This window comes from Geotrypetes seraphini, chromosome 1 (genome assembly GCF_902459505.1).
Source record: "Geotrypetes seraphini chromosome 1, aGeoSer1.1, whole genome shotgun sequence".
Classification (NCBI taxonomy): domain Eukaryota; kingdom Metazoa; phylum Chordata; class Amphibia; order Gymnophiona; family Dermophiidae; genus Geotrypetes; species Geotrypetes seraphini.
Window position 1 is genome coordinate 22,476,262 of NC_047084.1, and position 22,426 is coordinate 22,498,687.

The following is a 22,426-nucleotide window of genomic DNA, read 5'->3' on the forward strand; positions in this document are numbered from 1 at the left end:
CCCCAGTTGCTAATTTGGGGGGGGGGGGGGTTGATTATGTAGCAGATGCTCAATATGACATGTTCAGGGTCATGAGCAAGGTTTCTGCTTATTCTATCTTCGATTGTAGAATGCCATGGATCAGGCAATGGGCAGGAGATTCTGCTTCCAAAACTATGTTGTGCAGGCTCCCTTTCAAAGGACAAATGCTCCTTAGCAAAGGGCTGGATTATTTTATAACCAGTTTGACAGTTTGTTGCCCTAAGTTTTTGACAGACAGTAGACCACATGCACTGGTGGGGATAGGTCATGGTTTATTCATCACTTCTCAGGAGGTCCTATGCTCAGAGATTGTTTCACAGCTCTTGACAGGGCTTTCGAGTCTCAAGACAAGCTCATCCCTCAGGTTTCCGCCCAGCAGTAGCCTCCAGGAAGTCTCAATGACATCAGCCCAGTCTCAGAACTCCCACAAATAAGAGGGAGATTGACAACTCACTGGGAGGCCTGGGCAAGGATTGGCTCAGACCACTGGATACCAGACATCATTCGAGATGGCTACATGCTTGAATTCTACTGGACTTATTTATAGACTCTCCAGCCTGACTGCCAGAGAAAACAGCCAAGGTCCAAGCAATGGTGAAACAGCTCATGGCTATGCAAGCCGTAGAACCAACCAAGGAATTGGGCATGAGCAGGCACTCTATATTCTTTATCATGCCCAGGAAAGACTCAGATGTCTGGAGGCCAATTCTAGTTCTGAGCTCAGTCAATGCAGCACTGAACGTGTCCCTATTCTGGATGGAGACCATGTGTTCAGTCATAGATTCGGTGGTGCTGGGTGAATTTCTAGTTCTCCTGGATTTGACAAATGCTTGCATATTCCCAGCTCACAGGAAATTACTAAGATTCCATGCACTGGAGAGGCATTTCCAGTTCTCAGCACTTCCATTCGGTCTGGCAACAGCACCTCGCACCTTTACCAGAGTGCTAATAGTTGCAGCAGTGCACCTGCACAAGACAGGGATCCAGCTGCATCCATGTTGGGACAATTAGTTGATCAGAGCGGACAGGGGTGCAAGCGTTACTCTCGTTTGGGAGGGAGGGAGCACTAGCTGATATTCCGGTGGGGGTTGGGATGAGGACAGGGGTGCAGGTGGGCACTGATCACGGCAGCAACAGTATGCCAGATCTGGGGGGGGACATCAAAGGGGAAGATTCAATATAAACCGAGACTCCCATTTTTTTGGCCCAAAGTCTCAGTTTATATTATAATATATATGGTATTACTCCTGTGTATACCCTCTTTAAACATTTGTAGAGTTCATCTTCCATTCACATGCACCTTCTCTGGCTGTTGTCACATTTCTACCTCTATCATTTCCATCTTACACCTAGTCTCTTTTGTTATGGCTTTTAAATCACTTTTGTAAGGTTTTGTTGTTTTTTTTTTCCTTTTCTTTTCCTCTGGTGAAACAGTATAGCTTGAATATTAAAACAGAATTGGCCCATGTTGCTCAGCTTTACTGAATTTCTAAAACAGTAAACAATCGTATCAAGGCTTCAGTGCTTTCAAATTTATAGTAAAATAGCAAAGTGCTTAAAAGTAAAACAATTGTCTGTAGAATAATTCGATACTAAGATACTACTTTTAAAAGTCTCTCATTATGCAAACTCTAATCGCAATTCTAAATATTAAGAATGCAGCTGTACTTTCCACAGTGTAAAAGGTTGAAGATTTTAGTCCAAATTAATCTAAAAAGTATTCAAACCACCCTTTTCCTTAAAACAATTTCATTTAAAACTATATACTGAGAAACCAAAACAAGAAGAACTGAAATTCCTTTAAAAATAAGTCATTTTGTATATGTAGTTTTACATACCTGGAAATAATGTTTGAGCAATATAGAGAAAAGTCAGTTCATAGAGTACATTGCTTATACACTGCTTTATATGTTTGATTTGTTCTTTTTCTCAAAATGTTAACCAACAATTTCCTAAGTCTGTTGTATAACTGATGCAGTAACAAGCTATCTGTCATTGACTGCAGCACTGTAGCAGAAAATCATGTCCCAGAGTCTCATTCACTTCGCTTCTTATAACTTCAGAATGTAGCTAGTTCCACTTTAAGCTGTGCTTGCTGAAACTCTGTTTTATGAAATCCTCCAAATCTTAACATGAATTTTCTTTGTACAGTATTTGTATCCCCAGGTCCCTCGTGGTGAAGATCCTGAAGAAGCAATTTCACATAGACCAGATTCAGAATCTGAAAAGGAGCCAACCAGAGTTTCTGAATATTTTTTCAATGACATTTTTATGGAAGTGAATGAGAAGAACTAGAAGAGGGAAGAGCAGAATATGTGCTGTATCTGCAAACTGGCCCTGCTCAATCTCATTTGTTTACTAGAATTTCTATCAGGAAATAAATTTAATAAGGAGGGGAAATATTCAAATCTATCTGTGCAAGTAAATGGACCATTTACTTTTGATGAAAACGCATAGCAATGTTTGCCATATTGTCAACTCCTTGTACTGGTACCTGCTAAGTATTATTTTCTAAGGCAAGGTGGTTCTTATGTATATAACTGTAGATGTTGAACTGCATTTTAGTAGCAAAGTTTAAAAAAAGAATTGTTGAAATGGATGTGGTAATGTCACTCTAAAGGCCCTACCCTGTTTAAAATTTAAAAAGTGTAAATTATTTAATTGTTGGACAGAAGTAAACTGGACACAATCTAATATATTTATTTAATTTATTGAAAAGGTGCTGTCCATTTTTTCAGCTGGCAAAGGAAGAATCAGACAAACTAATTTTTTTTAAGTTGAGGGCTATTGTAGTTAATGCAACAGTTCTGCATAGTCACCATATTTACAGATCTGGTTAGTCAAGTGCCATCAAAAGTAGAGTTAGGCCCCTGCAGAAAGATGAGGGAGATAGAAAAGCAGTGGTTAATAATTTGCCTTTGCTTTTTAAAAATAATTTTATCATGTGTGAGGAAGACACATGTTGCCCCTCACTAATGCCTCTCTTAATGTTGGCTCCATGAAGGTCATTTGGTGAGTACATATCTCCCAGCTAATTAGCCTCAGAGCATCAGGAAGTAAGAAAAATAGGAAGCAGTGTAGTTGGGTTTGTTTGTTTTTTTAGGAAACTTTCCCTCAGCTAGTTATGGTTTTATGCACCTTTATCAGTAAATATTAGTACAGCTGAAAACTGGTTTAGCTTCTATAGAATTGCTGCTACAGACTGTAGCAAAAAAAGGAATATTCAGATTTCATATAGCTAATTATATAACTTTTTGTTTTACTTTTCATGTTGTACCAGTTAATATGGAGTTCTATTTAATTACTTTTGGTTTTAAAAGTCTTAGCCAGGAAAAAAGTCCAAGGACTCTGAACAGTAATTTCTAAACATGGGCCACAAGATGACTCTCCATGATGAATATTTTACTTTGATATTCATCATGATGTTGTTTCAACCATCCAAACATCTCTCTGGTTTTGATTGGAGGGCAAACTTGACCAGTCCAGCATGCAGACATCAATGCCCTGATACCTCTGGATCATAAGAACTTAAGAATAGCCTTACTGGGTCAGACCAATGGTCCATCAAACCCAGTAGCCCATTCTCACAGTGGCCATGTCATTAGTACCTGGCCAAAATCCAAAGAGTAGCAACATTCTATGCTACCGATCATTATTTATTAATGGACTGGGTCTTAGGTTTTGCCACTGAAAAGTAAGCTTACTGGTTAGGGACTTTTCATTTCTTATATATATATTGAAACACATTATAGTACTTTTCAGGAAGACTAAACTTTTTATATTCTGGTAAGAAGAGTTTTTGTGGATATTTTAAAAACATTCACTAAATAGAGTGCTTTGCTGAGTGATTGTTTGGATAGCAGGGTACCTGATTAATTCCCAATTCACATAACTTTCAAATAAAACAAAAGTGGGAGGGATGTGGTCTAGTTACATTAGGTGACCCTAATAAGCTCTGTAGTTTTCTCTTGCTGCTGAATACTGATTATTTCCCCAGAACTGTTTTATGCAAGCAGCACACCAAAAAAAAAAAAAGCCTGGTGGGTTTTTTTCTTTGTCTCTTTGACTTTGCTAAGTGGCATTTTAGTGCACAGTATGGTTATAACTTTTTGTAATGCCACATCTTCATTTTTTTCTCCTACATGAACATTTTAGTTCTGAAAATTAGAAACTACCATCTTCACTTGGCTCTGACAGATGTTTTCTTGAATCATGTCCAAATGTAAACTGGTTCCACTCAAATGATTTGAATCCTTATTTTTCATCCCTTTGTTACAGTGAGCTTATCTGATAACAGTATACAGATGTGAAGTACTTGCATCATATTTAAGTTGATAAACTAATTTATAGCATATGGTATAGGTGAGATTGCTCTATTGCATTTTTAGAAACTTACAACTTTTAAGGACAAGTGTTTTCTAAGCCAAATTGGACACATTCAGTTCTGCAGAAATAGTTTGTCATTGTAAGTAGATTTAAACCTTTATGTTACCCTGTTAGTAGATTTAAACCTTTATGTTACCCTGTTTGCCACACTGCAATAGTGGAGTAGAACGGATACAAGTGGATCAATTTTTCATTCAGTCAAAAATTACGAAGACTAGGGGACACTCGAAGTTACAGGGAAATACATTTAAAACTAATATGAGGAATAGTTAAGCTCTGAAACTCATTGCCAGAGGTTGTGGTAAGAGCAGATAGCGAAGCTGGTTTAAAGAAAGGTTTGGACAATTTCCTGGAGGAAAAGTCTATAGTCTGTTATTGAGAAAGACACGGGGGAAGCCACTGCTTGCCCTGGATGGGTAGCATGGAATATTGCTACTCCTTGGGTTTTGGCCAGGTACCAGTGACCTGGATTAGCCACAATGAGAACAAGTGGTCTGACCTAGTAAGGCTATTCTTATGTGGTATCTGTAACTTAAGAGTCAAACTTGACCCAGGAAGATATCAATTTGTTTGAGTTCAACAGACATACTGGATCTACCTGCCAGATTTTTGTTGATTGATCTGGTATAAATCTCATTCTTATCCTTGGCAAATTCAAGTAGATCTACTACTTTGATAAAATCAGAGAGTTCTTTAAAGGAGAAGAAAATATTGTAAAATTGATAAACCAGGAAAAAGTCAGGTTTTTTTAAATCAAATAGTTCCAACATACCTATTTTTCAAGAAGGTAGCATATTTTTGTTTTCCACAGCATACGGGTTTTAAACAGTCTAATATTGCTGGTATATTCCAAACTGAAATGGGGTACGCAGATGCTAAATGAGAAAATAATTAGTGCTTACATTTTGAATCTAGTGTAAATAGCTGTATAGTGGAGATCTTTGGTTAGCAAATATGAATGATGTTGCTTTAAGCCTATCTGTCTGCATTTGATTGCAAAAGAACATGAGCCCAATTTATGAAAGCTAATTTTCCTCCATGACAGACTAGATTAAATAGGAATATTTATATTAAGATTTTTGTTCACATGCACTGCAGTCTATAATTGTTCTATTAGAAAACCAATGATGAACTAAGAGTGTCTAGATTATATTCCTTATAAGGAGATAAGGTTCTTACCTTGCTAATATCTTTTCTAGTAGATAGGTGTGATGTTTTGGAGAAGTGGATTATATTCCAGTACCCATGAGCTTTGCAGAAGGAATCCACTCTGTTTTTTTAATCCTGCTTACTTCACTAGAGGGCTCTGCTGCACCCTTCAGGTTTTTTTTTCCAAAGCAGGCAATAGCCCCTTCTAGAAACACACATGAAGTAGACGTACGGGGAAACTCCCTGAAGAACTCTACTATAGGATGACTGCCATTCTGGGGCTCTTGAAATTTGATTCCAAGGGGAGGCTAAGCCGACCGCTCCTGCCCCCCTTCACATGCTGAGTGGCATGTGATACAAGAGCCCTCTTCGGGCGCAAACTTGGTATGAATTAGGCATGAAAAAAGCCTGAGGACTCAATCTCTGCCAGTTTTGAGGCAAAACAAGGAGATTTGAAGCTTCTAGAGAACTTTAAAAAAAAAAAGAAATTGGGAAATCCAGGATGGCTACTACCGCAGTGTTTTGGTGCCAAAAAAAAAAATGGCTCCAAAACGCTGAAATAAAACAAAAAAAATCCTAGTGATTTTAGAGGTGGGGGGGAACATGCAGAAATCTTTAAATTGTGTGGTCTATAAATTTTGTGTTTATATAGATCCCCCCCAATTCTCTTCATAAGCTGTAACTCTTACTCACTGTGACCTGTGCTGGCAATGTGTTGCAACCTGCCTCAGCTCCAAATATAGCTGGATTGGGGAGAAGAAATCAATGCCTCACTACTGCATGTCCTTCCAGCGCTGAATCTTTGGCCTGCCAGTCTGACCAGTATCTGACTCGCAGGCACAAAAAACAGGGGGGGAGGCGAAACACAGCTGGAAACTTGCAAGACCCTGCTGAGTACCCTAAGGATGCTTAACAGCCTGCGCTCAAAACCCTGCAGTACAGTAGGTGAACATTGCTACAAGGCAAATGGCCCTGAGCTTCTAAAAAGGCTTCTGCATGCTGGCCAACAGGTACCACAAAGGATTGGCCTGTCAGCTACAAACCTCAGTCTTCTCCATGCAGGCAGAACTGTACTCTTGACTAGGGAAGCTTTTAGCACCAAAAGAAAAAAGGAAGGGAAAATGAAATAAGCAGAGCAGATTAAAAACACTCCTTCCAGCTCAAGGGAAAAACTGAAGGGGGCAGCAGAGCCCTCTGGTAAAGTAGGAGGGATTCAAAAACCAGAGTGGATTCCTTCTGCATGTCTCACAGGCACTGGTATATAACCCACTTGTCCAGAACGAGACACCTTTTACACTAGAAATAATATTAAGAAATCAGAAAAGATATTTGAAAGGTGAGTGAAGTAACTAAAATGCCATTTTTCAAAGTTAGAATTATAGAAAAATCATTGCTACTCCCATTGTTTTCTTATTAGAAGGAAGACAGTGTGTGCATTTATTGAACACATAGTAAGCAGACACACATAGGGGCTGAATAAGCACCAGTTTGAAACTTGAGCAGTAGGGCAATTTGTCCAGGCTTCAATGATAGAGCAAGTTAGAAAGACATACGGGAATGTTGTGTAAATGAAAAGCAGCTAATTCAACCCCTTTGTGTATGCGCTTTTTAGGATTATTTGACTCTTCATTTTAAGGCAGGTACATGTACAGAGGAAACAAAAAGCTGCCTAAAACATAAGAATATTATTGAAAATAGTGTCATGTACATCAGAATGTATATAATGTAAATATGCTTATATGGTGTAAAATAGCAAAAATGGTTAAGTTAAATTTCTTTTCTCCCTGGACAAATGTTACAATTTCTTAAATTAGGATTTAAAGTTATGTAAGCATCTTTGTTTCAAGCAAGTTGTGTTTAAATTGTAAATTGTGTGAATAATAAATTTTTATATCATTCTTGAGTGTTTTGTCATTTAAACTTATTTAACACCATTCCAGTGGCTTCAGTGTACCAGTTTAATCCCTGGGTTGGGTCTTCCATTTCCTGGTCAGCTCAAACTGGTGATACAGCCACAAAGCAAGAGGTATTGAGAGATTTATTCAGTCATTAGTCGGGAAACAAGAGGCTCACTCACAGTTTTTGTCCCAGTAAGGATTTTTACTTGTCCAGAATGTTTTCAACATTAGCAAGGCTATAATATGTGCTCCAGAAACAAGTCTGAGTAATGGAGTGGAAGCTCAATGTTAACTTCACTTGTATGCTTCTGAATTGCTTGCTTCTTTGCAGGGATCAGTGTAAACCTGAAATAAATTGTAAACAAATTGTTGCTGGTGAAATCTTTTATTCAGAAAACAGATTACTGGGAGATAAAAATATAAAGATCTCTGGGGAGCTTCTACAACCTTCCACACCTCTTCGATTTACTTGGTCTGTACAACTCTCCCCTTCCTTTTGCTATCTTAGAGTTTTTCTTGACTTCCATCTATCCTTCCACTTACATATTTCTAACATCTTAAAGACAGGCTTCTGTATACTGTACTTCAGAAAATTTGTTCACTGCATTCTTACCTTGATTATCAGGCTCTTCATGCCATGTTTATATCCCACCTCAACTACTGTAATGATATTTATGTAGGTCTTCCTCAGCATATTCAGGCTCGTCAGAACACAGTTGCATGGGTGAAAAGTGTTACCTTAAATAAAACTGCTGGGTCATTTAGAATAGGGTGCCACAGTTGTCATTTTGGTTTTTAAAGTAGTTCGTGATATAGGGCTATGCTGCCAGTTAAGACACTTATTATAGTACACACACACAAACAAGAAGTCAGGGTTTTGCCTTCTATAATTTTGTCTAGAGAGGATAGTAAGTTCAACCATTTCTGTCCTGAAGAGCTCCACCAGTCCTGAGATTGAATTTGTGAAAAACTTTATTTACTCCTGGTGGAATTCTGTGTGACTGCACAATGCAGAATTTCTACCGAATTGCACAGTCATGCAGGATTTCACTGTGTCAGTATCTTCAAATTGTGGTATCGGCAGCAATTCCCACACACTGCCTGCTGCTAACACAGAAGCCTCTCTGTGGCAGAGGGGAGGCTTCCGGATTAGCAGCATGTGAGAGTCACTGTCAATACTGCAACCCGAAGAAGTAAACTTTAGAGTGCAGGGGTGAAGAGGAAAAAGTTGCTGGCACGGTGGGGAGGGTGAGAGGAAGGAATGTTAGTGGCAAGAAGGAAAGATGCTGGTACAGGGGGAGGAGACATGCATGGTAAAGGGAGAGGATTAAATTGCACTTAATGGAGGGAGGAAGGGAAAGATGGTGCATGGAGAAGGAAAGAGATTTGACATTTGGGGTGGGATAGATACACAGGAGGTGGAGGGGGAGAAAGAGGGAGAGAGAGATACCTGGAAATAGGAGTGAGGGAAGAGAGTGGGAGAAATGCTGGACCATGGGGAGAGTGCAACAGAGAAGAGATAGGGAGATGTCGGGCTATGAGGGTGGGGAGGGAACGTAATAAGAGAGAACAGTTGCTGGGCTATAAGGGTAGAGGAAGGAAGACACTGAGAATGTTAGAACTCTGAGGGGGAAGAGAGGATAGTTATTATGGAGGTACTGAAGTTGAAAGGGAATGGAGGACTGAGGAAGAAATGAGATGGTGAATGAGAGAGAAGATGGAAATTTGATAGCTGAAAAGTGAAAGAGAAGAGAGCTAAAAAGGAATCAATATGTCTGAGGCAGGTGTAGTGAGGTAATAGACAGAGTAGAAAAGACAAATAGAGGAGAGTAGCCACTTGAAGGAGAATTAGCAGACAACAGGAAAGCAGAAAAAAGAAACTGGAACCAACATGATGGAAAAATAAAACATCCTGACACCAAAGGTAGAAGAAAAATGGAATATGGACTAGCAAAATGAAAAATTAGGTTCTTATCTTTGTTAATCTTCTTTGTAAAAAATTCTTGTTTTATTCCTGGAGTAGTGGGTTATTTTCCTATGGTCACCAGACAGCTGTGGTGTGCAATGTGGTGCTGTGTACTGTTGCAATGGAAGCTGGAACAGCTTACAGGGAGATACTCTGCCTGAACAAGCATGCAAATTGGATTGCTGGTCTTCTGACTGCCTCACCAGTCTTGACAGTGGTTATCTCCACTGCCCTGGGACATGCCACACATATACCTAGCGGAGGAACACAATCTGGCCCTGATCCTGCCAACACCTCCACGGAGCCATGCAGCCTGCACCCAACCCACTAGCAGATGAACCTGGGGTGAGCAAGCTGCCAAGGGAACAGTCCCTGAACCCCGATATGAAGTGCAGGTTGTCCAGAGGGTGCACCAACAGGCGGCTAACCCCCTTTCCACAAAGTCTGTGATCTCCTGCAGCCAGAGCTGTCTTCACGGGGAACCTCTGCAGCACAAGGGCAGAATCTGGAAACAAAAAGAACAATTTTAAAGAAAATAAACACGAGCAGTGAAAGCTCCTACATACAGTCTGGCTTGTAGGAAAGAAAAGATTCCTGGGGGTGTCATACCCCTAGCCCCACCTACCCAAAGGTGTAGGCCAAGTGTTCTTCCACCACAGATGTGGGCCAAATGTCCATTCACTACCCACTAAGTGTTCTAGTTAACTGCAGGGTTAGGCCAAAGCCAGCATTCCTCCCCTCAAGAGTTTCCAAGAACTCAAACTATGTTCCTTTCTGCTGGGAGTCCATTAATCGACCCCCCTCTTCAGTTTAGGGTGAGGTCCCTCTTGATCCCCCCCCTCAAAATATCCCCTAAGGATTGAGGGGGTCCAAGCTAAAGCTCCCCTCTCTATCAGGAATCCACTGGGCGTCTTTAGGAATCTCTTTTCTTTATAAATCACCCCTTTTCTCTGCAATTCACTTCATATGCAAATTAGTTATTCAAGTCCAATGGCAAGGTCATTCAATCTGTACTATTGGGCAACACAATACTCCAGAGCAATAAGGGAAGCTGGTTGCTAACACCACCCACCTAGTTTTTCACTATGACTAGAACTATTAGGAACTAGTTGAACCCAGCTATTCCCTGTTTATCCCTGGTTACCTATTGCCCATGGGAACTCTGGGGAGGGTTAGACTCGAGTGTAGCCCTCCTTCAGGAAAGTACTCTCTCACATGATGGGACATACACCTAATCCCAGGGGGCAGTCCTCAGGTAAGAGGAGAAGGGCTCAAGACTGTATAATGAGGCTTCCTACAAGCTGTCTGGCAACCATAGGAAAATAACCCACTACTCCAGAAATGGAATGGGATTGTACAATAAATAGTTTAAATTTTGACAAACTTGTAGAATTTGCTAATTTTGTGCAGAAGTATTTTTTGGGTGTAATCAAACAGGTAGAAAAGATGATAGCAAAAGCTTGGGTGCTTAGGGAGAGTAATGGTCAGTAAGAAAAAGAAGGTAATGATACTCCTGTATAAGACTCCAGTGAGTCCTTATATAGAATTCTGGACTGCACCTTCAAAGATATATAAACAGAAAGGCTACTAAAATGGTTGGTGGTCTTAGTCATAAAGTGTACGAGGATAGACTTAAGATATCAATATGCATACTTTGGAGGAAAGACAGGACCAGAAAGTTATGATAGAGATGTTTACCTACATGGCAAATGTGTACGAGGTAAGTTTCTTCAATTGAAAGAGAATTTTGGAATGAGGAGGCATAGGACAAATGGTGAAAGGATAGATTCAGAAGTAACTTCAGAAAATTTTTATGGAAAAAGTGATGAATGCCTGGAATGGCCTCACAATAGAGGTGAAAACTTTTTGAATTCAAGAAAGCTTGGGATAAGTACATTGGATCTCTAAGGGAGAGGAAGGGATAGTAGATGGCATGGATAGGCAGACTAGATAAGCTGTTTGGTCTTTATCTGCCTTCATTTTTTTCTGTTTTTATCTGATGCTGCAAAAGAAGTTGTCATAAGTAGAATTGCTGAGACTGCAATAGAGAATTTTAAAATGAGAATATACTTTGTGTTATTTTTTTAAAATCTGATGAGCACTTTAAAGATGGAAAGTTTCCATTCCCAATTGCCACCTGGAGAATTATTACCTAGGTCAATTCCTGCCAGACAGTTCCCCTCAATGACCTAACATATGAAGTGGTGCTTAAAGGTTCTCAGCCCAACAAAGAAGCAAATGATGTGGATATATTCACCCTTAAGTTCAGCACACTTGGCACATCATGTCTGAAGTTTGTATAACCCTTCCCAAAAATACTTTGGTTACTGAAATACTGCTCTGCTGCAATCATCTCCGAATCACTCAAAAATTGGGTTTCCTTTCAAACTTTTTTAAAGGTTTGGAAACAGAAAATAGCCAGATGGAGCAAGATAATTTATTTTCTTGTATATCGCCCCACCAGCAGTTCTAGGCAGTTCACAACAGAAAAACGGTAACATTTCAGTTAAAAAATACAATTTCAAAAAAATGCAGCTATTAAAACTACTACATCCATTAAAGATCTGGTGAGTAGGATGAATGGTCTATACACTGAAACCACAACTGCATCGTTCTGCCAACCTTGTGAGCAGGTGCATTGTCTTTCAGAAAGAGAGCTCCTTTCCCCTGCTTCCCTCTCCTTTTTTTTTTTTTTTCTTTCAATGCTCCCTTTAACCAGCATAGCACGTTACAGTAGTATTCTGCATTAACTGTTTGGCCCCTTGGAAGATAGTCATTAAAACACCTTCCTGATCCCAAAATACTGATCATGACCTTTCCTGCTGACTTCTGGGTCTTGAATGTCTTTGGCCTTGGAGAACCTGAGTGCTACCATTGCATGGTCTGTTGTTTTATTCTGGATCATAGTGGTGTAACCATATTTCATCAACAGTAAATAATCATTCCAAAAGGTTGGCACTAGCTCACTGAAAATGCTACAAAATTAACTTGTAAGTTCCACTCAATGTTGTTTCAAACATTTGAGCACCCACTTGGCTGACAGCTTCTGCATACCTAGTTACCCAACCAGGGCCGCCATCAGAAATTTCTGGGCCCCTTACTGAGCAATCCTATTGGGCCCCCCACGACGCCCCCCCCCCTTCTTCCATGGGCCGAATACACACATACTTTTCTGCTAATGCTCCACCTAAGCCAGTCCCTTAAAATCTTCTCACGTCCATTGGGTGATTTGGCATAGAGGAGATATTCATAAAAAGAACGTCCGTCAAGATCTTTACTCAGACTGTGCCATTTGCTTTAAATCATTTTCCATCATTAATCCAAATTGCACAATTCTTTCTCTGTCTTTGTCCTGAATGACATCTGGCCACATTGCTGGATCCTTCCAGTCAACAAATTTATGAGCAGGCACGGAGAACGCATTTTTAAACAAATGTAGTTTATCCTTGTACTCCTTATGTAATTTTAATCATCTATGGATATGTTTGTATGTTTATTGTTCAAATGGTTTTATTTATTTCCCCAAATTTATTTTTGTTATACGCATTGAAAATATTTGATATTGCGTTTAAATCAAAATCTCAATAAACTTGAAACGAGTGCCCATGAGATTGTGAGAGGGTTAAATACTCAAAACTTAGAAGAATAACAATTTACTTAAAGTTTTTGCTACGCCAGCTTTCTGGTATCTTTACATACAGTGGCGTACGTAGCATATGTAACACCCGAGGCCCATCAGTTTTTGCCCCCTTCCCCCCCACATCTGTAAGAAAAACATTATTTTTAGTAACAAACCACACATCACACATGAGTACCTAGGAAAAGGCAGCATCTTACATATTGCAGTGAGCAGTACATCAATACACCCATTGTAAAACTAAACAAGCCAGACCAGCACAGATCAATCCTAACAGAAAACCATGTCTTTCGAACACACAGAACACAGAAAACACCTTCGCCTAGTATGGAATATGTCATTACAAACTAACCCCTCACTCTTTTACAAAACTGTAGTGTGGATTTTAGCCACAGTGGTAACAGCCCTGACGCTCATAGAATTCTGAGCATCAGAGCTGCTACCACCACGGCTGGCGCTAAAAAACGCTCCACAGTTTTGTAAAAGGGGGGATAAAATAGAAATACACAGTTTCAATGCTCTAGCTCAGAGGTGCCTAAACTTTTTGAGCTTGTGAGCTTCTTTAAAATGACCAAGTCAAAATGATCTACCAACAATAAAATAAAAAAACACAAAGCACACTATACGCTGAGAAAATGTTAATTATCATTCCTATTCTGGGTTTTTTTCAAAGAGGTCAAGGCAGATGACTCTGCATTGTCACCTCAGTAACAACCATACAAAAATAGACAAATATACCCTCCATCCTTTTTATTAAACCACAATAGCAGTTTTTAGCGCAGGGAGCTGCGCTGAATGCCCAGCGCTGCTCTTGACGCTCATAGGCTCCCTGCGCTAAAAACCACTATTGCGGTTTAGTAAAAGGGGTCCATATTGTAAAATATAGACAGCAGATATAAATTCAGAACTGTGCATAGTAAGTGAAGGGAAGTTTTCATCTCTGGGAATTTACCCAGTTAACTATTAAGTTATTTGGGCAAATTCCTTTGAAAACTGTGGTAATACTGCCTCCACTTTGCTAAATTTAAAATAAAATCATTTTTCCTATCTTTGGTGATTTCATGAGTCTCTGGTTGCACTTTCTTCTTCTGACTGTGCATCCAATCTTTTTTCCCTTCTTTCAGCCTGTATGCTTCCTCTCCTCCACACCTCATTCCCTCCCCCAACTTTTTCTTCCTCTCTTCATGCCCCCTTTCTTTTTTTCTGTTTCCCTGCCTGCCCCCTTTCTTTCTTTCTCCCTGCCGTTCCCCAAGCCACTGCCACTGCCGCTGCCATCGGGGAACAGGACCCACCAATGGATAATAGGCCCCAAAGCCGACGCCGACGCATGCTCTCCCTGCTTCGGGCCGACTAGCATTCCTCTCCCCGACGTCAATTCTGCCGTCTGAGAGGAAGTTCCGCCTAGCCAGGCAGCGATTGGCTGGCCCGAACTTCCTCTCCGACTGCAGAATTGACGTCGGGGAGAGGAAGACTGATCGGCCCGATAGATTAGATCGCCAAGACAAAGTGAGTCCTGGGTGATCGACTCACTTTGCCTTGGCGAACTACTGGCGCCCCTGCCTTAGAACACTGCCTAGGACCCTGGGGGAGCCCGGGCCCCCTGTCAGCTCTGGACCCCTGAATGCAGGACTGGTAGTACTGCCCTGATGGCGGCCCTGTACCCAACACGTTCGCTGGATATCTGTAGTATGTCAGCAATTGTTTTAGCTGATATTCACTAATCTGCAAAAATCAGGTCATAGATGTGGTTGACAAGTTCAGGAGCTGACATCATTTGAGGTTTCCCAAACCTTGCTGCATTTTCAGTCTCAAAACCTCCACACTGAAAGTTTGCACACCACTTCTTCACTGTGGAGTATGATGAGCATTTGGAGTTTTCTTCTGCAGGAATAGGAACTTCATGATAGCTTGGAGTTCCACACTTCAACATTCACATGGTTTTTAATCAATGATCTGAAACAATGTCAAAACAGCATTACGAGTCTGCAAATTGGCAATTAGCAAAATAAAATGTCACTCTTTTCAGCTAGTAGCAAAACCGTCTTACCCTAACCTTTGGAGGCTGCCCGTGTTTGGAATTTCCCCCTATCCTTAACACTCGAAGCTGCGCATACTTGGGGTCTCCTCGTAACCCTAACACTCAAAGGCTCTGCATATTTGGGGTCTCCCTTTAAACTCAACATTCAAGCTGCGCATACTTGAGAAAACTTATCAGAGAGGTGAGGGATCAGGTTTTTTGGGGTTATTTTTGGTTGTTTTTTTTAACAAAAGAAGCCAAAAATGTATTAAAAAAAAAACCTCAAAACATTTCTATATCAGCATATAAAACGTATAGGTGGTCTAGAATTTTTAGAAATAAATATATAATCACGATTTACGCCATAGAAAATCATGTCTCTAAGACTTGGAGACCTTATCTGGCTGACCCACAGTGGAGACACTTCCCAGCCTTCTCCATCTTCCCAGTTCCCACTCACCACCAACCCATCGCTGAAGCCCCACAAGAATTTATAACGCCGGGCTGGGACCACTTGCGCAGCTCCAATCAGCGACTGACTCCCTCCTATGCGGCTCCAATCAGGCACTGGGGAGAACTCGCCGACGCGGCTCCTCCAATCAGCTGTTATAAAGATGCAAGAAAAACAGCGACCGGCAAATAAAGGTAACAGTGTCCGCGTGGGAGCAGTCCGCGGTGGTAATTATCCGGAAGACAATTGGTGGGGGGAGAACTGTCTGGTGGGAATCGACTGGGTGACTATTCGCCGGATACGAGATTGCATGTAACATAACTTAAAAGTACAGCCTAATAAGTCTTTCGGAGGCTGTCACCGCTATTGTTTTGCTTTGACTGCAGCCGACCTGATTCTAAAGTAACTTTTCACATCACCAAGGTGAAGAGATTTTCCAACCGGAACTGAAGAGAGCAGATTTCACTGCAGAGGGCGCCCGATGGTCTCAGGCACGTTTCCTATTGGCAGGCGCAGGAGGCGGTGATAGGAGCAGGTCTCGGGCAAGTTTCCTATTGGCAGGCGCAGGAGGCGGTGGTAGAAGCAGGTCTCGGGCTCAGCTGCACCAGACATGCGGCTGATTCTGCCCAGTCTACGGTTCTTGCGCCGACCGGCAGTCGCCCTACAGCGCCTCTACCACGGAGACCAAGTGGCCACGGTGGGCTCGCAGCCCGATCCCAGCTCTTCGCTGTATCAGGTAGGCCGAGGCCTCTGGGGTCGAGCAGGAGAGCGGCTGCTCTGCGAGTCTTGTGTTTGGGAGGCCTGGATCTTAAACTGGAAACAACACGATAAGAGGCAGCACGATGTGCAAACGGGCAAGCGAAACGAAGCCAGTCCTGCTTGTGCAAGAGCCCGTATCTGCTCCTAGACTGGCACTTTGGAATGCCGTTCGTGTCTGGGCCGTCTTCTAGCTGCTACTCTGTGAAAAGTCATTTGGCAGGTTGGAAAGCATAAAGATCAGTACCTCGGTCTTAGCCGTTCCCGTTTAGAATCGGAGCTGTTCAAGGGACAATTAAGCATTATTGCGACTAGAGCTTTACAACCAAGAATCAAGATTGACATGAGTTGATAGTAAAACGTAAAAGATGCTCCAAAATAAAAAAAAATACTGCTGTATTGATATGTTTACACTAACTTAAAATGCAGTGAAACTTAACAACTGAAGATTAGCCTTAAGGTGTTTGTTTCCTTAGTTTATTTATTCAAGTTTTCATATAACAAAAAAAAAATCACAAAACAGCACAAGCATAAGATGTGAAACCAGCACAGTTCTTAAACCTGAGAGGACATATAGTCCTTTCAAATCATTTGTTCATGGGTCTGTTTGAGTTGCCCTTGCTCATCCTTTAATCCTAATTGTCCTTGAAATGCAATAAATTGCAACAAAATAAATATAAAATTGCTTTAAGGTAAATGTTTCAGTGCCAATTTTAATTTTTTTGTTACCCAAGTTTTCCAGAGAATACCTATAATATTAAAAATAAGTTTTGATCTGCAGAGAAAGTTCACTAGATGACACATATTCATATTAAGATGTCCTTGTTTTTCTTTTTGTTTATAGTTTCTCCTGGCATTTCCTTTTTCTTAGTCTATGTAGGCCTTTTAGCTTCTCATAGTACAGAATGGAGCATAGGCAGCGGAACGCTTTTTTGTTTGGGGGCCCCAAAAGCTCCACCCAGACTCCACCTAAGCTCTGTCCCTGACCCCCACCCCCATAATAAATGATAGCATTAATAGTAATACCATTTTTTCCCATTCATTTGTCATGCACATACAATATAATCTTATTAACAACACGTAATGGTTAACCACAAAATTAAACCACACAAAGCACACTGTATGCTTCTCAACATTCATTCCTACCAGAACACCTGGCCTTGGTCACACATGCAGAACACAGATAATAACCCCTATGCAAACACAATACCACAAACGAAACCCTAAGATGCCAGACTCTATATACATTATAACACAGAAATAGAAAGAAATGAATTTCTTCCTGAACAATGCAAAATATAGACAGCAGCTATAAATTCTCAAAACTGACACATTTCAATCAGTAAATTGAAAATAAATTCATATTCCCTAACTTTGTTATCTGGTGATCTCATTTTTTCCCAGTTTCTGGTTGCACTTCCTTCTGTCTATGCTTTTGTGTTTCTAGGGCCTTCTTATCCATTTGCTGTTTGTCTCTCCTTCACTTTCTGCCCTACATTCATCTTTCATATTAACTTTTAAAATGGCTTTTCACAGAGATGGGAAAGAACGTATAATATCTGTGATTTCAAAATTTCAATTCATACTATCACAGAATCTCATTTCAAAATTCAATAAAATATCTTATATATTTTTTATTTTACTTATTTGAATATAAGTGATGTGCTCAGACCTACTACCTCAAAACAACGTGAAATATAGAATTAACCAGCACGAGTTGTCACAGGACCATCAAAGCACCATCGGGTCCCTTTCCACCTCTTTCTTACTTCATAAAATATTTACTTGTTCTTTAAACAGTACTCCTTATCTTGATATTATGAGGCAGTCTGCTACTGTTCCATGCATTATAACGGTGTATTTCTACTTGCTGTTATCTCCAAGCCAGCCCCCGATGCAAGTTTCAGCATTTTACAGCTTTTACGCTTACCGCCGGCTCTCATGCCTGGCTGAGCACTCAAAACTGGCTGTTGCCGACTAACAGTCGCATTTACTGCAACTGTGTTAGTGTTACTGCATTTACTGCAACTGTGTTACTGCATTTACTGCAACTGTGTTAGTGTTAAACTGCGTCAGTGTTTCTTACAGTTGCAGTAAGTGTAAACCACTTTGATATCTGTAGAGGAAAGGCAGTATATCAAATAAAAATAACTATAACCACTTCAAAATACAACTATTTGGCTTCTTAATCGATCATGATATACAGAACATGCTATTCCATTACTCCAGAAATATCATTAGCTCCCAGTGTTGATATACTTTTTTTTTTTTTAATTACCGGTAGCATTTAAAGCATTCTGTCAATGTTCCCTTCTATTTGTTCTCTCTAACTATACTGTAGTCTCTGGTGCATGTCCTTAGATCTTTGAACAATCATCGTATAGTCCTATTGAGTCCCTGTGTGGAGCAGTTGGAAAGTACTTATTATAGCGCTTTCATTTTTGCAACCCTTAAGCACTTGAAAGCGTCATGCACAGTTTGAAGCCTTAGTGAAGGCTGAAAATCTGTTGCAGGGCTGCCCAATTCCAGTCCTCAAGATCTACAGGCAGGCCAGGTTATCAGGATATCCACAATGAATATGCATGAGAGAGATTTGCCTGCACTGCCTTCTTGGTATGGAAATCTCTCTCATGCATGTTCATTGTGGATATCTGGAAAACCTGGCCTGCCTGTAAATATCGAGGCCAGGAATTGGGCAGCCTTGATCTATTGAATTCTGTCCCCTCCAATGCAAGCTTTCCTGCTTGATGGGGACAGGACCCAGTAGACATTGAGCATGGGCCTGCACTCAAAGGCTACACAATGATTTCAAGTGCTTTGGGTCAGCTAGGGCAGAGGTAGGGGCAGCAGAAGAGAGGTCCTGTTCTGCCATACCACAATTCCCACCCCTAAGTTCCACCACCCTAGGCAGATGCCTAGATGTAGGATCACACTCTCAAGAAACACTTGGGATACGCGATAAACCTTGGGATATCAGTTTAATGCACCTTCTTTGCAAACACGACTTCCGCGATGCACAAAGGGAAGAGAACACAAAAGAAAGAAGATTAGCAAAAGTAAGAACCTAATCTTTCGATATATATTTTTGAATGTTTTCAACATAATATTTCATTGTTTTTGTTTTGACTAGGAAAACTATGATCGAATGAAAGCACTAGTCGATGAACTGAAAGAACGAGCTGATAAAATCAGATTAGGTAGGTATCCTAAACATATCAACCTACCTTCATTTTAAGATATATCCTGATTTGAAGAAAGGTTGTAACTGGCATTATGCATATATGTTGGATGTTAGTTTATTCCTCCACTGATTCCATTATAACCAATGGGCATGTATGTGGCAGAGTTCTGCCATAGTTTCTTTAAGGTCCAATTTAGGCAAATGGGTCATAAATCCTAAATTAGAAGATTGAATGGTTAATTAAATAAATAGTTGAATATAAAACAGCAAAACCATTAGAAATCAAGCTGAATTGTAGAAAATATCTTTCTTGAATCTTAATTTTACCTAAATTAAACTGACAGGGACAAGCCTCAGATAACGGAATAATTTATCTCATGCTGGAATTTCTTCCAAGAGAAAAAATAATCTTCTCTCTTTGCTCCTACTGACATCACCGGCTTGAACCCGCCTTCCCTACCATTGTTGAAACTATCAATTAATTACATTACTTAAATGATTACATTATTAATATTCATAAATTGATTCCTTATTAATATCTTATTGTTTAATCTAATCTGAATCTAAAACTTCTTCAAATTTTAACACTTCATCAATTTTTATAAAGACCCTCTAAAAAACTGGTAAAAAGAACTACAATTCAACTCAATACTCAGGACCGGCAGAAAAAAAGTGCTTGAGCTTTTTAAAGTGCACTGGTGCTTTAGAAAAAGTGCGTCAGTGCTGTAAACAACTTTCAATTAATTCAAACTTTTCAATTCATTTGATATTGCAATGATTCAGTGCTTCTCAAGAGCTAGATATTGCTTGTCGTGCTTATATACCAGAGAAAACTCTCAATTGATTTAATACTTCATAAATTCTCACAACTTCAAAGTACTTAGCTTATATCTTTTGCTCTTTCTGGAACCGAAGTGGTTGCTTATATTTTCTGTCTTCCGACAAGGCCTGCGTTTCGCGGGATAAATTTGTACACCCGCTGCATCAGGGATAAAGTTTATAGCAACACTAAAGAGAGAGAATTCAAGCTTTCATATAAAATTTTCAGCAAATTCATTATTTACCTTCTTCATTTTGACTACATGTTACTTTCGGTTCTGAGCAAACAAGCAGACAAGGCCCAGCGTTTTTATATAAAAGAACGGCATGACGTCTATTGCCTGCACGTATTCAGGGCTGATTACTCATTCTTAAGGTGGCCAGACAGAACATTTAACTACCATACAGACACACAGAACTTATTCCAGAGAAACAGGCATTTAGTAAAAATGTTGCCATTCCAAACCTTTATTCAGTCCATGAGGTTCAACTAAATTCAATCGATAGACCCAGCGTTGTTCTCTCTGGGCCAAAGTTTAAAAAAAAAATTTAAAAATCCCCTCCCCCTCCTCCCTTTCTGTATCATATCTATAACCAAAGCTCTTAATGAAATAAAATCACGTTTATGTTCTTGACTGTGTTTTACAAGAGGGACCCCTCTTGTGATGTTACTTTTGTGCTCATTCAGCCTAATGTTTGCCCACATAGATTAAATTACAGGAACATATGAGTACATATATTACTCCCGTAGTTTTACAATTCAATGAGTATTTTAATTTGTATTCTTTTTTGTCACATGGATTGATAAACGATTTTGTGCAATACATAATTTTGCACATCTGACAGGTGCCATAAGCAGTGTGACCCAACTCTCTGTTATCAATGTCCATTTCTTCAGATGGAAGTGTGGCCGGGCATAAAATTTCTTTCAGATTTTTAGATCTATGGTAGGCAATACGTAAATCATGATCTTTGAATCTACCTGCAATTTTTAGCATCTGCCAGTGCTTCCTTAAAATTTTAACCACAGTAGGGCTGTTCTTTGCATACGTGATGGACAGAGGTCATCATCTCCTTGTGCTCATCATCTTCACTTCTTGCAACATCTTGCCTTCTCAGTGCTAGAAGCAAGTCTCTGTTATTATATAGAGCTCTTTTGAAGGCAGTATTTATAACCTTCTTCGGGTATCCTCTATTAATGAATCTCTCTTTCATTGCTCTAGACTGCTCTTTGAAATCTGTCACTGAAGAACATATTCTCCGTAAATGGAGGAACTGGGAGTAGGGAAGACTTTTTTTCAGACTATTGGGGTGAAGACTGTAGAAATGTAATGCTGTATTCTTATCAGTCTCCTTATGAAAAACTTTTGTTTGAAAGCCATCCTCATGCCAAATAACAGTTACGTCAAGAAATGAGATTTTTTGATTTATTAGTATGTGTGAGTGAATTTCACATTTTGATGACATGCATTTATATATTAAAAAAAAATTTAGCTCCTCTTCTGTATCTTCCTATATAAAGAAAATGTCATCAATATACCTAATGTATTCTAAAAAAGACTAATTCTAGGCTAATGAGATCTTTATTTGATCCTATCCAAGGAAAAGGCTAATGATCTCAAGTTTGCAATCCAAAAGGATCATTTAAATATGCTGAGAACCAGTAGAGGTTACACACAAAATAAATAATAAGAACGACTTAAAGCCCTTTCCTGAAGAAGCTCTCAACTCCATATGAGAGCAAAACGGAGATCTTCCGTCGGCAGCAGTAACACTAACATTGGACACTTTAACATCGGAGAGTTGGGCAATCTATAACATCCAAGTTAAGTATTATAAGGTGTTATTAAGTAAAAAATACAAAAGAAGAAGAACATTAGCAATAACAATAGTTAGTTAAATTATTTAAATTATTTGAAAATAAAAAAATTTATATGTAAAAAACACTAAAAAGGTAAAAATACTATTAAAAAAGGGAAACATCCAGATCAATGATAGCCCGCAAGCAGGTCAATAACTAAGACTTGTTCTAACGGTAATTGACCGCGGGCACTTGAGATCCTTAGCCTTTCCCTTGGATAGGATCAAATGAAGATCTCATTAGCCTAGAATTAATCTTTTTTAGGAGAAAACAGTGGGTACACT

General features: G+C 39.8%; 2 protein-coding genes and 1 long non-coding RNA gene across 8 annotated transcripts in view; 2 read left to right on the top strand and 1 right to left on the bottom strand.

The window, feature by feature from the left end:
- The window catches only part of BDP1 (B double prime 1, subunit of RNA polymerase III transcription initiation factor IIIB), a 324,783-nt gene extending 322,058 nt beyond the window's left edge, over positions 1-2,725 (top strand). For 2 of the 3 annotated variants that reach the window (XM_033928971.1, XM_033928981.1), the window contains exon 40: positions 2,173-2,725. In XM_033928971.1, the coding sequence (XP_033784862.1) occupies positions 2,173-2,316 (144 nt within the window). In that variant the 3' untranslated portion in view covers positions 2,317-2,725. The remainder of the gene's footprint in view (positions 1-2,172) is intronic. The other variant, XR_004537715.1, reaches the window with a different exon arrangement.
- On the bottom strand, positions 1,959-15,626 carry LOC117352547. 4 transcript variants are annotated; one of them, XR_004537718.1, is made up of 4 exons: positions 15,470-15,626; positions 7,634-7,799; positions 5,180-5,282; positions 1,959-2,242 (listed from the first exon to the last, which is right to left on the bottom strand). It is a non-coding gene; the product is annotated as an uncharacterized LOC117352547 (long non-coding RNA). The 4 variants fall into 4 exon arrangements; XR_004537719.1 differs by lacking the exon at positions 15,470-15,626 and adding an exon at positions 14,848-14,999 and having other exon boundaries at positions 1,959-2,206; XR_004537716.1 differs by lacking the exon at positions 15,470-15,626 and adding an exon at positions 14,848-14,999.
- Positions 15,627-15,715: 89 nt separating this feature from the next.
- Positions 15,716-22,426, top strand: part of MCCC2 (methylcrotonoyl-CoA carboxylase 2) — a 92,175-nt gene continuing 85,464 nt past the window's right edge. Inside the window, exons 1-2 of the mRNA XM_033929047.1 lie at positions 15,716-16,261; positions 19,412-19,478. Coding sequence (XP_033784938.1) covers positions 16,136-16,261; positions 19,412-19,478 — 193 coding nt within the window. The 5' untranslated portion in view covers positions 15,716-16,135. The remainder of the gene's footprint in view (positions 16,262-19,411; positions 19,479-22,426) is intronic.